At 48.7% G+C, this 16,830-nt stretch overlaps 1 protein-coding gene and 1 pseudogene across 1 annotated transcript; both read left to right on the forward strand.

Annotated features, from left to right (window-relative positions):
• The first annotated feature begins 218 nt into the window (after nt 1-218).
• Nucleotides 219-1,903, forward strand: LOC119283618 (annotated as a pseudogene).
• Nucleotides 1,904-3,408: 1,505 nt separating this feature from the next.
• On the forward strand, nt 3,409-6,794 carry LOC119286600. The gene is made up of 3 exons (XM_037565992.1): nt 3,409-3,975; nt 4,080-4,267; nt 5,718-6,794. The coding sequence occupies exons 1-3, from the start codon at nt 3,510-3,512 to the stop codon at nt 6,402-6,404; spliced, it is 1,341 nt and encodes a 446-aa protein (XP_037421889.1). The 5' UTR covers nt 3,409-3,509; the 3' UTR covers nt 6,405-6,794.
• The last annotated feature ends 10,036 nt before the right edge of the window (nt 6,795-16,830 follow it).

A 16,830-nucleotide genomic window follows, 5' to 3' on the forward strand; every position in this document is an offset into this window, starting at 1 on the left:
ATACTTACAAATGATTGACATAATATATGCATAAAACAATGGACCAAAATACCCTTTGCCCTAGTTTGACCATTGCACCCAGCCGATACATCGATTGAAATCTAATCAGGAGGGATGAACCCATTCACCGCCGCCGCCGCCCTCTCTGATGGCCGGCTGCTCTCCTCCTCCTCGCGCCGCTCTCCTCCCGGCCGTCGGCCGCGCCACCGGAGTACCAGATGCAGGGCGGGACGCACCACACAGGGAGGGCCCACGGCGCTGTTCCAGGCCTCTGCCCGGTGGCTCGCCTGAAGGTCGCTCCCGACGGGGTCGCGCTGCGGGGATCGAACTTGCTACCTCGGCCCGCCTCAGGCGCTGCCAGCGACAAGAAAGCTGGTGCCTGGGGCACGCGGGCGGGTGAGTGAGATGGGGAGCGAGCTCCTCTCCCATGTCCTGTACCCGTCAATCGGGAGGCAGCAGGATGGTGCAGAGGGATTGGAGAGGATGGGTAGGAAGTCAACCATGCAGCAACTTGCCGTCGGCGGAGATGTAGCAGAGCACGCCTTGATGTAGTCGCCGCCGTCGTTTCTTATCTGTGCAATTAGTGTCGCGACCCCGTGAGTGGTAAATGGGGTGGGACGTGGGAGCAGGGGGCAATCTTGGGTTTATCCGTGGGCAGGGGCAAATCTTCCAACTCCCAAGTAAGGAATGGCAAAAAAACAATTACGAAATAAGGAGTGGCAAATTGTCAAACTTCAAAGTAAGTCATAGCAATAAATCAAGAGAAAAATTCACTGTAGATCCCAAAACTTGAGCCGGCCGACACTTTAGTCACTGTACTTCAAAATATTCTAAATACCATCCATATATTTGCTCTAGGGGTTCACTTCGGTCCATATATACAATTTTGTGTATGTATACGCTGATTTGGCGGTGGTCAACTCGAGCCACGGGGCGTTGACTGACAGGTCCTCTAAGCTGCTTGAATACACAGGAAAGCAGGGTTTTTATTGCAAATTTGCTAGTGATAAAACAGTTGCTTCCCACCGATACTCCTCCCCGATCCGCTCCCGCCAGAGCACCTCGTCGTTGGTCGCCACGCACACCCCCATCGCACGGCCCGTGCACCTGGCCCACCCGCTCTGTCGCCCTGTCGTCGCCGAGGTCGTAGAAGATGGAGCCAAGGCCGGCGCCAGCGAGCAGCGAGTGGAGCGCATCGACGGAGCCATGATGGAGCACGGAGTTGGCGGCGAGCAGGAGCACGGCGTCGAACATATTGACGATGCGCGCGCCGGGCTGGTGGATGCTGAGCACTACGGTGTGCCCGCGCGACTCGGCCTTGGCCCGGAGCGCGCCCATGATCTGGAGCGCGGGCGCGCTGTCGAGGCCCGACGTGGGCTCGTCGAGCACCAGCACGGCGGGGTCGCGCACGGCCTCGACGCCGATGGACACGCGCCGGCGCTCTCGGCCGGAGAGGTCCTTGACCCTGGCATCGGCGACGCGAGCGAGCGCAAGGTCGTCAACGAGCGCGTCAACCGCGGCGGGGTCCTATGCGTCCGAGCCGAGGCGAAGGCGCGCGTTGAAGTGGAGCGTCTCGCGCACTATGAGCAGCGGGAAGACGACGTCGCGCTGGGTGGCGTAGCCACAGAGGCGGCGAACGGCCGCAGCCCGTGGCGTCCACGGGCGAGCCATTGACGCGGAGGTCAGTAGAAGGGGAGGAGCTGGTCTCAAGGTGGCCGGAGAGGATCTCGAGCGGCGTGGACTTGCCGGCGCTGGGGCCGACGATGGCGAGCAGCTCGCCGGGGCTCGCGCGGCAGCTGACGTCGCGGAGCACTAGGCGGCACCGGCTGCTGCGGCTCACCGGCGGAGGTGCAGGTGCAACAGGGTCGCCGGCGTCGTTGAGGAGGAGGTTACACAATCCTGAAAGAAAATATCGACCATTAAATACTTTCTCTCCGAAGAAGATTGATAAATCTAAAGGCACTTGCCAAATGCAAGGAGGAATTAAAGAAATTCCTTAAGAGTTGACTTGGGCTTCTCACATCATCACCGTGTTTGCATTTATCGCTCCACCACGTCTCGCCTCTGCCGTCGAGCAAGCCGGTGCTGTTGCCGGTAACCGTGAGCCCGTCGATCTGGTAGAACATCAGCCAATAGTTCTCCTTCTCGCTCCATGCGCCCGCCGGCGGCGCCGTAATCGTGCCCATGGCCTGCGACAACCAAAGCCAAAACACGACCCAGATCAGGAAGGACAGACGAGCGGTGCGTGCCTGGACGGTGATTCTGGTGGAGGCGCATGGCCCACTGAACCTGGTGAGGCCGACGAGGAATGACTTTGCCGCCGGCACGAGCAGCGTCATCGACGAGCCAGTGGCGTCGCACGCCGCCGCCCATGCGTCCACGAACGCCTTCGCACACGGTGCAGATAGTCAACACACATCCGGCCATCAGGTATACACCAGTATTATCGACGTAGAGCAGGCGCGTGCGTACCTTGGTGTCGTCCGTGGTCCCGTCGCCGAGAGCACCGTAGTCCTCGACGTTGAACGCGCCGTCCACCCCGCCGGCGGTGGCGATTAGCACACTACAGCACGCGAGGCCGACGAGGAGCAGATTGGCAGTGCGGAGGACGCCGATGATACCCTGCATGATTAAGCACATCTCACACATACACACATGCATGGTCGTCGACTGATCACCAGCACGCACGTACTACTACTCTATAAACTATGGATGAATCTGAACATCAGTTCGAGCAAACTTAAAATGCACTAATATACACAGAGCACTTTGCGGAGAAGTAGTTGCTGGCGAGGGAGACAGCGATGAGGTTCCGGAGCAGGGTGAGGTTCCCCGGTATGGTGCCGGAGAGCGCGTTGCCGGCTAGATTGAGGGCGCAGAGGCTGCGCAGCAGGCCAACGTGCTCCGGCAGCGCCCTAGCCGGAGATGGTCGGCGTAGCCCCAGCCGGAGATGGAGCCGAGGTGGTCGGCAAGGAGGGAGGACTTGAAGGAGAGGAGCAGCACGCCGTCCTGGTTAAGCGCCAGGGCGAGCTGCGTCGCGTGGCCGCGCGACGCCCAACAGCAGGACTAGCAGCAACGGCGAGCGATGAGTATTCCTTCTCCCCTAACTACGTGGCAGTCAAAGCACGCGTGGCGAGCGTTGACGCTGTACACAAAATCGTATATATGGACCGAAGTGAACCCCTAGAGTAAGTATATGGATGATATTTAGGGTATTTTGAAGTACAGTGACTAAAGTGTCAGTCGGCTCAAGTTTTGGGACCTATAGTAAATTTTTCTCATAAATTAAATTGCCCTGACACTAATAGAGTATAAGTTACTCCCCGCTATGACCAGAGGCTAAGAAGAGGAAAAAAGACGTGCCTCTTGTTTTTTAGATGACGTGTCCCTATGCGGCTAGGCGCCACCCGACAGTGAACAGACAGCGCACGGCAACGACGCACCATCAGTCACGCACCCTCCACCCAAGTCGCCGACTCCCGCCGTCGCGATCGCGGCGGCCGCCGGCAATGTCTTGGCTCGCGCGCTCCATCGCCAACTCCCTCCTATCCCCCGACAGCCCCGAGGCCGACGGCGAAGACCCCCGCGCCTCCGACTCCACCTCCCCGGGCTCACCCCCTCGCGGCGTCCGCGAGGACCTCTCGGAGCTCACTGACGCCCTCGCCCACCGGTTCCAGGGCCTTGCCTCCTTCCTCGCGGCGCCCACTCCCGCAGGAAGCGGCGGCGCACCCCGCGGGCTGAACCCGTCCGAGATTGCGGGGCGCTTCCGCCTGGGGCTCGCGCGGCTCCCGGGCCGCCAGGCCGTGGCAGATCTCGCCAAGAACGCGTCCTCTCTACTGCACCCGGACGAATACTGGGGCGGGTCGGAGGCCGCCGGGGCTACCGAGGACGTGGTCGCCTTCGCGCGGGACGCCGCCATGCGGCCCGAGCTCTGGCTGGACTTCCCCCTTCTCCCCGACGACGCGGACTCGGACGGTTCGTGCGTTCCTTCGCCTCCAAGACCTTTCGTCTTCGTAAATCCTTCTTTACAATCTTAATTGATTTGTGATTCTCCCATGTTGTTGTTGATTTAAGTGCAGATTTTGACATTAGTGATGCGCAGCAAGATCACGCGCTGGCCGTCGAGAGCATGGCGCCGGAGCTGGCAGATCTGAGGATCGAACTCTGCCCAAGCCACATGAGCGAGGGCTGCTTCTGGAAGATATACTTTGTGCTACTGCACCCTAAGCTCACAAAGGAGGAAGCCGAGCTTCTTTCTACTCCTCAGGTGATTTCCCTTGATTTCATGCTTCATCTGGGTCACAATGGCTTACTTATGATTTATTCGCCGACGGTGTATATGACCGGAAATCTGATGTGAAATCAGATTAGTTGTCACTTGTCAGGTGGACACTATTATGGGCATATATTTTGATATCTGTTGTATTTGGGAATCATGGAAGTTTGCGGTGATACGCCATTGGGGGCCATTGGGGAGATTATGTTGTTACCTTGTTTTTTTTTTTGAGAACCATGTTGTTACCTTGTTGTGTTGGCATTTGATTGTCTAATCGCCGTCTCAAGATATTCTTAAACTCTGTGCTTATGTGCTTGCTTTGGAGCTTCTCTTCTTTGTGGAGCTAAGCTTACCAAAGCTTAAACTTAATAACAGGTTAATGTGTCAACTACATGTTCCCATGTTCGTTCTTCATCTGAATTATGTTAAAACTAGAAATGGTGAATCATTTTTTAAAATACTACTCCCTTGTCCCATAATGTAGAGCGCATTGGTTTTCTTAAAGAGTCAAATTTCACAAAATCTGACCAAGTTTATAGAGAAAGTTATCTATATCTACAATACCAAGTATATACCATACGAAAATATATTTCAAGATGAATCGGGTGGAAGCCTTTTTCGGTAATGTCATTGATTTGGTATTCTAGATGTTGAAAAGTTTTTATATAAAATTGATGGCCTATTTTCATAGCAAAATAGGCTTGTTAAGCTGAAGTTACTAATTTGGACAAAGTGATTCGTTGCAATAGTTACTTGCCACTGAATTCTAACATGGTGATCGAGTGGCTAGCCTAATTTTAGGTAATATTGTATTTCAATAGGTTCAGTTCTGAGTCTCTAAATCATATTGTTATACAAGTGGTCCACTTCAGTTCCATGTCTAAAATGAGCAGATGAATTCGAGTTTATCTATTCTCTCTATTGGTTGTTTTGTTTTATTAAATGGTACTGGGTACCTATTATTTCAACCTTTTAGTTTTCTTCCCTTGTGATATTTTTTCATGGGTTCGAAGTATTGGAATGGAATATAAAGTGAATCAAGAGAAATGTTGGACACTGAAGGTGCACGACTAGACATCAAGTTAATATTGTGTCACTAGGAGGCTTCTTGGTTTGCTGTCAACATTTGCCATGCCAAAACTTGGCTAGCCACAAATGTTTGGCTTCAAAATTTACCCGTTTGGAAATTTTGCTAGCATACTAAACAGGCTCTGCAAATATTGGAACACTATCTTTTCATAATGAGACCGAGAAGTGCTAATTTTCAAACTAATACATAATAGTAGATTAAGACATTTTAGTGTTCATATGATTGCTTGAGAAATAAATATATTGACTGATGGTTGATGCTTAATTTGCTCATGATTGCACAATAAAGTAGTTGGTGGTATTACATTGTTTTGGTGGCGAATTTCTTATATCCCTTTTCTTTACTGCACAGATTTTGGAAGCTAGAGGGAAGTTGTCACAAAATTCGCAACATCGGACAAAGCTAGAGAGCAACGAAGACACAGTGGCTCTGACTTTCAGTAATGGAGATGGTACTGTACCTATACCTGTAGAGGTGGTCAGCGTAGTAAAAGATCAAGATGCTTCCGGCAGGCCCACAGCTTTGGGCAATGTAGATTATGGTATACTTGAATCGATTCCTCTGGAAGAGCTAGCAAAAGATACAGTCAGTGATGCTGGAGCTGTTCCTTCAGATAAAATCAGCAGTGGCGTGCCTGTACAGCTATTGCCGGTATTAAGAGATGCCACTGAGTTCTCAGTCTCACAATCAAGGATGGGAGAAACCATTCACACTCCCTCTAAAGAACATCCCACTGGGTTCTCACAATCTAGCATTGAAGAAAGAACACCCGACTCAATTACAGATGATGTTGTAGCAAATGAGCAGTGTGTACCATTTGTAGACAGTGCTCCATCGGAAGAAGATCAACATAAATGGTCATTGAGTGACCTCAGCGAGCAATCAAGAGTTGTCACTCAAAAGTCCCATAACGATGGCACTGATGATGATGGGGATGAATGGCTGGAAGAGGACACGGCTGGTCCAGGAAGCACGCACATTCCAATAGTAGGCGACGATGAGGATATATCTTTCAGTGATCTGGAGGAAGATGACTGATGTAGCATGATATCAATGGCGAGCTTGGTCATCACCGTCTTGGTGCTTCTGGTTCGAAGCGATATGTATATGTGGGCTTGGGTTCTGTCCACTGTATGGTCTCATGGATCTGCTATGATCAATGCCCACTGCAGCAGGATTGTTCACCTTCTGCTCATATCTCTGTGCCGCCAAGATCAGTTTCGCGGTCTAGTTCTCCCTTGTGGCAACTATGCCTGTTGTACAGTGTGTAGAGAGCACATACTTGTGCATGTGGTTGTTTGGATCAACACTTTGATTCTTGGATCAAGCGTGTGTCCTGACAATGATGATGGGAACTCGAGTATTCTTATGTTTCGGTGAAAAAAAAAAGGAAAAACAGTTAATGTCATATCACATACATAGCATGTCTAAAACCTTGTCAAACATCCATGCAGACCCAAAATTTGGCCAAGTCTGCGATAACATGATGAAATTTGGTAAAATTTGGCAAAGCAGGGACCACATTTTCCTTCAGAAGTCAGCGTCTTTCTCTTGTTCTTTAGGTGACAAATTGTCGTGTCTTCCTCTTGTTCTTTAGGTGACAAATTGTTTGGCCTTTGGCCGGTGCGGCTTGATCCATAGTTTGACGCTGGATGCGCTCAGTCCAATGTTGAAGTAGAAATAAAATGATTTTGGTGCATCATGGGAATTTCGCTGTGTGTCTTCTTTCTGGATCTCTGAATTCAGAGTCTCACAGTGAGTGCTACCATCTCTTCCTGTTCTGTTAGTGATGCAAGTTTAAATTCCAGGCCGGGCACGTTGTTTGTGTTCTGCACTTCAGCTTACAATGCTAATTTCACACAACTGGTTGGAAGCAAGGAATGAAACAAGATTGAGGTCTAGGTTTGGTTGGCCGGAGCCTTCTTGGTTTGGTCTTGCGTATCTTGCTTTTTTTTGGGTGACTGATGTTGTGTTGGCTTGTCTGTCGTTTGTGTTGGCTTTGACCCCTCCCTTTATTCTCCTTCTCTTATATTCCCTCCGTTCCTAAATATTTGTCTTTCTAAACATTTCAAATGGATTACAACATACGGATGTATATAGATATATTTTAGAGTGTAGATTCACTCATTTTGCTTCGTATGTAATCACTTATTGAAATCTCTAGAAAGACGAATATTTGGGAACGGAGGGAGTATTTCTTTACAAGGAAGTAATATACATGTAGTTCTCCTCCACGGCTAAAAAATAATACAGTAATACTATTTCATGGTCGGGCAATTTTTATTTCATCAGGCAAGTTTTCTCTAATATTGCTCTGTGGTTCTCTATGTATGTTGTATGAAACCCAACGAGAAGCAAGCTCCTGAGATTGTTTACCAGTTGCTCTATTTGAACCAGTTCAAACCCAACGAGAAGCAACCTCCTGAGATTGTTTACCAGTTGCTCTATTTGAACCAGTTTATGTCTCATCTTGTTTAGAGGAGATATTTGTGTGTTTGTTCGACTATCCGTTAACATTAGTGTCATTTTGGAGAGTTCTTAGCATCATATTTAATGGTAACCTTTGTTTGCACACAAACAAATCACCGTGTGCCTCTGGCGTCGGAGTGTGGTGCGCAAGACATGTAGGAAGAGGACACATTGGCCATGCTCTTTCACCCCTATCGACAACAAGCCCTCGCCCGCCCCATCTCGTCGCCGCCGCCGCCAAATTCAGGTGTCTCTGCCAGCAGTCGGCGCCTCCACACCTCACCCCCACCCCCACCCCCATGCCGCCACCTCCCACGTCGCCATCAGCACCACCTTACTGTCGGGCAACCGCGGCTTTCCATCCCTCACTCTGACGTCGCCGCCAGCATGAAGTCGCCCCCCGCGGCCCCGGCCAGCTCCTTGTTCTGACGCCGCCGCGCTCTCCTGACGTCGCTGAAAGTGCGTTATATCGACTAGAGGGGGGGTGAATAGGCAATTTTTATGAAAGTCTTCAAAACGTGGAAGTTATGAAGACAAACGACCGAAATAAACCTATTACCCTGCAGCGGAAGGTAGACTACACTAGGCAAGCCATAGTCAAGTATTCAATAGAGTGAAAGCACAATGACTAAGAGCAGCAATGTAGTAAGGATCAAGTAGGAAAGAAATTATGAAGCCAAACAGAACACGCAGTCACTCAGTGAAGATAAAAGATAGTGCAATCATACAATGTCTTCACAAGGAGAAACAGTACGTAAAGAGAAGGGAAGGATGAAACCAGTGACTTGTTGAAGACATGATGTGTTGGACCAATTCCAGTTGCTGTGACAACTGTACGTCTGGTTAGGGCGGCTAGGTATTTAAATCTAAGGACACACAGTCCCGGACACCCAGTCCTGAACACGCAGCTCAGGACACCCAGTCCTCACCGTATTCCCCTTGAGCTAAGGTCACACAGACCTCGCCCAATCACTCTGGTAAGTCTTCTAGGTAGACTCCCAAACCTTCACAGACTTCGTTCACCGGCGATCCACAATGTCTCTTGGATGCTCAAAACGCGAGCCTAACCGGCTGGAGGATGCACAGTCCTCAAGTGTAATAAGTCTTCAGATCACACAGACAAGAAGACTTAAGTGATGCCTAATTCTCTTTGGCTCTGGGTGGTTAGGGCGCAAGGAATTCTCTCTCAAATGCTTCGAGATGGGTTGCTCTCAAACGACAAAAGCCGTATACTAACTCTGAGGAGCCAACCATTTATGGTTGTAGGGGGTGGGCTATTTATAGCCACTAGGCAACCCGACTTGATTTGTCTGAAATGATCCTGGGTCACTAAGGAACTGACACGTGTTCCAACGGTCAGATTTCAAACTCACACGGCAACTTTACTTGGGCAACAAGCAAAGCTGACTTGTCCGACTCTGGACAAGATTCGCTCTCATAGTCTTCACTCGAAGACATAGGTTTTGTTTAAGCATCACTTCAGTCATTCTGAATGGTTCTCTTGGACCCCACTTAACAGTGCGGTGGTTCCTATGACTCAACAAAGAAGAAAAAGAACTACGAAAGATCTAAGTCTTCGAGCTCCATAGGCTTCATGCGATGTCTTCTCTTGTCATAGTCTTCAATGTGAATGTCTTCATATACCACCTTTGACTTCAATGTCTTCATACATTTTTAAGGGTCATCTCTGGTAGGAAAACCGAATCAATGAGGGACTTCTACCTGTGTTATCCTGCAATTCTCACAAACACATTAGTCCCTCAACTAGGTTTGTCGTCAATACTCCAAAACCAACTAGGGGTGGCACTAGATGCACTTACAATCTCCCCCTTTTTGGTGATTGATGACAAACTAGTTGAAGTTTTCAACGGGGAATATAATATGTGAAATTTTAAAGGATAAGGAATTGTCTTCATAAGTTGCAAGGGCTCCCCCTGAAGATGTGCATATAAGTAGTTTGCTTTTGGAATGCAAATGCACATGGCAGGTTGTGCTTGTGGAGATCCTTTTCAACTTATGATGACAATCCACTATGCATGAAAAGGGTATGTGAAGATAATGACATGCATAATGGAAAATGGACGTCTGCAAAATGATCTAAGTGCGGAATTTATCATCGCACATGCGGAATTTATCATCGCATCACAAGGTGGCAAATAGGTAGCAGACGACCATCGAGTTTTAAGTGTTACAACTCAAAGAACCAAATGTATCAAAACGAGAGTTGTAAACACGAAGCAAAATATAAAGCACCCGCCCATATGGACCCGCTTGAAGACTATCAAACTCAGCTTCTCCCCCTTTTGTCAGTAAGGACCAAAAAGGTTTGAAGACATAGAGCATCTACTCGTTCCCATGAAGAGTAGGTGAAGCAGCAGGGTCGTTGGTGGTGTTTGGCGGTGCAGAAGAGCTTGGAGCAGAGTCGAAGCGTGCTGAAGGAGGTGGCAGTGAAGTAGCATCGCTTCATCCTCGATCACTCTGGCATTCACAGTTGCAGCAGAGGAAGAGAACTCAGAGTCTTCAAGAGATGGAGTTCGTCGTAGCACTGCCCTTCGAGGAGGTGTGGAGTCAAACTTGAAGTGCTCAGTGAAGCCATCCTCTTGAAGATCATCTTCAGAACACATTAGTGTCAGCCCTTTCCATGTGCGGCGAGAGGTTTCATGGGCAACAAAAGCATTTTTGGTGGCAAGATTGCGAATGCGATTAACATCCACCAAGAGGCTTTGCATTTGACGCTTCAGCCAGTCATGATGCCTATCCTGTTTCTGATGAAGAGCCACAAGAAGCTCTCGGTCGTTGAGAACACGAGTGCGCTTCTTGGGTCGTGGAGCAGTTGTACTGTCAGTGGTTTCAGTGATTGCAGGATGCGGTGCACGTGTAGTGCCAGCCAAAGGATACACACGAGCGACTGCTTCAACTCCTTCAATGTTTTGAGAGAAACTCTGATGCTCTGCATTCTGAAGACTTAGGGGTTCCTTGGCAGGCTCAGGATAGATGGCTTCAATAGACATATCCACATCAGGCAGAAAAATCCGATGATTGTGAGCAGATGGCTGATATGAGACAGTGGAGTGAAGTTTGATCAGCCGCATGACCCATGGGGCGTAGAACTTCAAGCCAAACAGATTTGAGCCTGATGCAGGCAGTTGGTGAATGAAGAAGTCCTGTGCATTGAAGCATTTTCCATGAAGAATATAGAAGACCAAAGTCTTCATTGCACCTTCAAGCTTGGCATGTGGAGAGTGCCCTTTGATAGGCCAGAGAGTTCGCCTTATGATGTGATAAATAGTCCTTGGCAGATACTCTAGGTCTTCAACAAAGAACACTTTGGGATATGCAGCATCTTGGGGTAATGTCTTCATCATACTGAGCATCTGACTCATGTTAGGTTCAGGCTTCTGAAAGATGCTCACCACAGCTTCACTGTGAAATTGACAGCTAGATTCATAGAGATCTCCGGGAGTGGGCAGACCAGTGAGCTCAATGATGTCAAAGGCTTTGGCTTCGTGATGAACGTTTCCTGTCATCCACTCCAGGACCCAAGTCTTCGGATCTCTGTTATACCCGCGGATGTGAAGTGTGGCATAGAATTGGAGCAGCAATTCTTCATTCCAATGCTCTTGGTCAGTGACGAATGGCAGCAATCCAACTTCTTTGAAGCAATCCAGAGCTTCTTCCAGACAGGGCAGACCAGCTATAGCTTCAATGTCAAGACGCTTGTGTGGGAAGATGCGACCTTGATTGTATGGAATGCAGGAGTAATAGCTTCGCTGCGGATAGCTCCAGAACCAATCAGATGATATCCTTTCCCTTGAGTAGGGGTTCCTGGAGCTATTGAAGAATGTGTTGTCTGCTCTGAAGCCATTGATATTGAAGGATCCAGGTGCTGATGCAGGACCTGGAAACCTGGGCAATCTTGGGATTGGCTTCTGTACCTGTGGCCTGTGCTCAACATGATAATCGAACTGGGGACCGACAGCAGGTGCAGGAACAGAAGCAGTGGGATCAGTGGCTTCGCTGACTTCTGATGCTTTTATTGGGAGGGCTCCACATTAGCTTCAGCCATGACAGCGTCAGTGGCTTCATTGGTGGTGGTGGTGGCAGCCTTAAGATTTTCAACCTCCACTTGACGAGCTGGAGGGTCGGTCACAATCACGTTCTCCTCGAGAACCGCTTCTTGGTGGGACAGGGGAGTAGCAGCAGCTTGTGGGACTTCTTCTTCATCGGCTGATGCAGCCGGAATGTCTTCAGCAGTTTCAGCTTCAAACACAGAGACTGGAGGCCTAGGTCCTTTGCGAAGCCTGCGCAACGCAGGCGACGCCTGTGTAGTTGGAGTTGGCTGGGCCTCAAAGTCTTCTTCCTCTTGTGGGCGATCATCCCATGAAGCATCCTGAGCGATTGGCGTCAGAGGACGACCAATGCTGATGAGTTCGCTGTTCTCGAGCTGAGGAAGGACTGTACCATCTTCTACATGGTCATGTTGACCAATGTCTTCAGCAGCGATGGGATCAGCTGCTGGAAAGTCTTCAGCTTCATGAGCCTCTATGAAAGCAGGCTCATGGATTGTCAGTTGGCGTTCAGCGTCAGGACGAACCATGGAAATGGGTTCAACTATCAAAGGCTCTGTGGGAGCAGCCCGATCTTTCTTGGTCTTCCTCTTCTTCTTAGAGGGGGCAGTAGGAGAGGCTTCAGGATGTTTCCTTTTCCTGGCTTCAGCCTCAGCAGTCCTCGTCTTCTTGAGCTCTGAAGCGGTTGACCGGCTTTTTGGCTTCGAGCCAGTCATTCTAGTTGGGAAGACAATGGGATCTGCTTCCTGCCTTGGTGCGTCAGGTTCAGTCGTAGCGGGCTTCTTCATCTTCTTTGCTACCATCCTGGGGTCGATGCCAGGACGCCCAAGGGCCTTGCGCTTCTCAGCCTCATTGTAGGCCTGCACACATTTGTCAGCCAGAACCTTCATGCGCTCACGAGAACCCTGAGCTTCTGCACGTTTCTTGAGAAAGGCTTCCTTGAGCTCGTGCAGCATAATCTTAAAGTTCTTCACCTCTTGCACGCTGAGCTTGGCCATATGCTTCTTGAACTAAGCCTTTTCATATTCAATCTTTTGCTTCAGTTCAACAATGCGCTGGGCGATAGCTAACTCTGAAGCAATGGCGCCATGGAAGGCGACACTGAGGCCAATGGGTAGTTGCAGATCGTCGAAGCTGATGTTTGGCGTGTCAAACCATTCATCAATGAAGTTGTGGATGATTGTTATATCAAAGAGAGGCAGATCATTGAAGATTTCTGCTTCTTCTTTGCTCTTGATGAGTTGCTCAAGAGCGTCATCCGCAAGATCTTCATCACTTGACAGATCAATGGCATCATTGCGCAGAATGGCAGCAGTTGTTAGCTCTTGGCCGATGTGTGGCAGAGGCATCTTGACCTTCTGGGGCTTGGAGATGCGTGACAAATCTTCAGACTGCACACTGTCTTTAGGAGGTGCAGTTGCCAGTGGCTTCGCCCGTGAGAGTTTTGGAGCAGAGGCAGGCTTTGAAGCTTTTGACTGCTTCTTTGGTTTTGGTGCTGCAGGCGCTTCATCTGATTCAGTGTCAACTGCAGGCTCGTTCATGGCAGTCCCTTGAACCAAGATATGGATGATGAGACCTTCAAGGTTGTAGAAGGGACCGACGACATTGGGTTCTGCATCACGTGTGCCGTCAGCCCTTGGAGCAGAAGGACCACGGTTGAAGTCTAGTCCCAATGTCTTCTTGTTTTTCTTTGCTGAGTTCTGGGCAAACTGGAAGTTGCGCTTGAACAAAATGTCGTCACGACACCATAGCAGGGACGATGGGTCAGCATCCGCAGGTTGTGCTCCACGGACCATGCAGGGATAGAAGCCTTGTTCAATGGCTTCATCTCTAGTTCTCGGTTGAAGATTTTTGTAGAGGATGTCTCCCCATGGTCGCTTGATGGCATTCTTTTTAGCACATTCCTTGGTCACAAATCTGTACTTGAACCACTGTTCTTCCCAATAGCGTCGAATCCATTGGATTCGTGTCTTGCGCTGATTGTAATCCTCTTCAGGATCTGTCTTGTACAGCTCTGAGAGGTCATCGGGCAAATCTCTTGATGTTTCTCCTCGACGCTTTCTGCCACCCTTCCTTGCTGATTTTTCTGAAGCCATGAACCTTAATCTGAAAGGCTTCAATACGTTCAGAGGCTTCAAAGGTTTTCGCTTGCTGGACAAACAGGAACTGGCTTCGGGAGAATTTATGTGATGCTGTAAGAATTCTGCAAATGAATGCAGACTATGAGAACCAAAGGATTCTCCCAAGGACATGTACCTGTGACAGCATTAAGGTGCGAGGGAAGGGGAAGAGGTCATATGCATTCTCAGAAGATTTTGAAGATAAATCAGTTTAGAAGACATTGACCTCATCGTGCAAAGACATTCACTCATAGATAAGGAGTTGGTTCCAGATTTGTACGAATCCACAGATCAGTACAAGTGAGGAATCTAACTACTTTGTGAAGCATAAGTGAATATACTAGGCATGTTATGAGATGCAGTATGAAAGGGATCCAACTTGTGTGAATAAAAACTGCTTGTGGTAGAAAGTGATAAAGCTATAGGATCAAAGGGGGCCGTAAAAAGGAGGTTTTATTTACCACATGAAGAACTGCTAGACGGAGTGGAAGAGGAGGCCGAGCAGTTCAATCTTCCGTGCCCTAACTTGGCGACGGAGGACACCTACGGTGACGGTGGAGAGGACGATGTCCGCGGTCGGCGTGAAGATGGCGTCGGAGAGGTTGCGGCAGCGAAGCGCTTCATCGCCGGCGTCGTCGAGTGCTAGCGATGGCGCTAGGGTTCGTGCGAGAGTGGAAGAAGAGATAATGACTGTGGTGAGGCGTGTATTTATAGGTACAGGGGCGGCACTCGTTATTACACAGGTGCCCCTGGCGATTCACATCTGATGGGCACGTGGCCGTCATGCAGCATATCGGGGGTTGTTCCACGTCCCATGCACGCATGGATTGTCGGGTGGTCGTTCCCACTTCTCCGGGTTTCAGGTGAAGGAATGAGCATTGAAAACGGACTTAATGGTTGTCTCTGCATCTTCTGCTGACAAGGACGCAGAGAAGACATTCGATAGTTTCAATAGAATGCATATGATTTGGAGAGATAGAGTTTGAGATAGAAAGTATAGAGAGGTTAGGGTCCGATCACATTCACTTAGTTCAAAAGATTCAAAAAGAAGACATAGCTATAAGTGAATGCTGTAGAGGACAAAACACTAGTATATGTATATATATAATCAACATAGTGAAGATAATCATGAAGACATGTTGAGATTGAAGCCAAACCAAATATGAAGACATAGCTAATGTAACACCATGAGTGAAGCACTTCAAACAGAAAGTTTGGTGCTGGCTTTACCCACCGTATAGGAAGTATTAGACCCAGACACGGCGCACAATTATCGTGGCGCTCCGAAGTCAAATTCCACATTAATGTATTCACACTTAGAATGTATGTCTTCATTGATTGAAGATATACTTTTCTTCGTGTGTTGCACATCTAAGTCATCAATATGCATAAGTGTTAGGATGTGTGCCTAATCACAGGACATTTGAGGATTCCAAGATATTTAGCTCACACCGTAACTTGCAAAATCTCTTCTCATCCAAGGGCTTGGTGAAGATATCTGCCAATTGCTCTTCAGTGTTGACGTGTATGATATCAATATCTTCCTTCACAACATGATCTCTGAGAAAGTGATGACGAATTTCAATGTGCTTTGTCTTCGAGTGCTGAACTGGGTTGTTGGCAATCTTGATGGCGCTTTCGTTGTCGCACTAGAGTGTCACTTGCTTCAGATGAATGCCATAGTTCTTGAGTGTTTGCTTCATCCACAGAAGCTGAGCGCAGCAAGATTCAGTAGCAATGTATTCAGATTCAGCAGTGGAGAGAGATACACAGTTCTGCTTTTTTGAAGACCAACATACAAGTGATCGTCCCAGAAAATGACATGTGCCTGATGTAGACTTGCGATCCACCTTGTCACCAGCATAATCAGCATCCGAGAATCCAACCAGATCAAACTTTGAGCCCTTTGGATACCATAATCCTAGAGTTGGGGTGTGAGCCAAATATCGAAGAATTCGCTTCACAGCTAAGTGATGCGACTCTTTTGGTGCCGCTTGGAATCGAGCACACATGCAAACACTAAGCATAATATCTGGCCTAGATGCACATAGATAAAGTAAAGAACCAATCATGGAGCGGTATACCTTTTGATCGAAATCTTTACCATTGTCGTCGGGACCCAGATGATGTTTGGCTGGCATTGGCGTCGTGAAGCCTTTGCAGTCTTGCATACCAAACTTCTTCAGGCAATCTTTGAGATACTTCTCTTGAGATATAAAGATGTCGTTGCGTTGCTGTCGTATTTGGAGACCGAGGAAGAACTTCAGCTCTCCCATCATGGACATCTGATATTGCTCTTGCATCATATATCCAAACTCTTCACTGTACTTCTGATTGGTGCAGCCGAAGATAATGTCATCCACATATATTTGACACACAAACAGTTCACCATCATATGTCTTCGTGAAGAGAGTGGGGTCGAGGGAACCAGGTATGAAGCCTTTGCTCTTCAGGAAGTATTTGAGCGTGTCATACCAAGCCCGAGGGGCTTGTTTGAGGCCATACAGTGCCTTGTTGAGCTTGTATAGCATGTCAGGATGTTTTGGATCTTCAAAGCCAGGCGGTTGTGCAACATACACTTCTTCTTCAATCTTGCCATTGAAAAAAGCACTCTTCACATCCATTTGATATAGAAGTATGTTATGATGATTTGCATAGGCCAGCAGTATGCGTATGGCTTCAAGTCGAGCCACAGGAGAAAATGTTTCATCAAAGTCAATGCCTTCCACTTGAGTATATCCTTGAGCAACGAGGCGAGCTTTGTTTCTCGCAACTTGACCATGCTCATCTTGCTTGTTGCGGTATATC

Source organism: Triticum dicoccoides, chromosome 4A (assembly GCF_002162155.2).
Source record: "Triticum dicoccoides isolate Atlit2015 ecotype Zavitan chromosome 4A, WEW_v2.0, whole genome shotgun sequence".
Lineage (NCBI taxonomy): Eukaryota > Viridiplantae > Streptophyta > Magnoliopsida > Poales > Poaceae > Triticum > Triticum dicoccoides.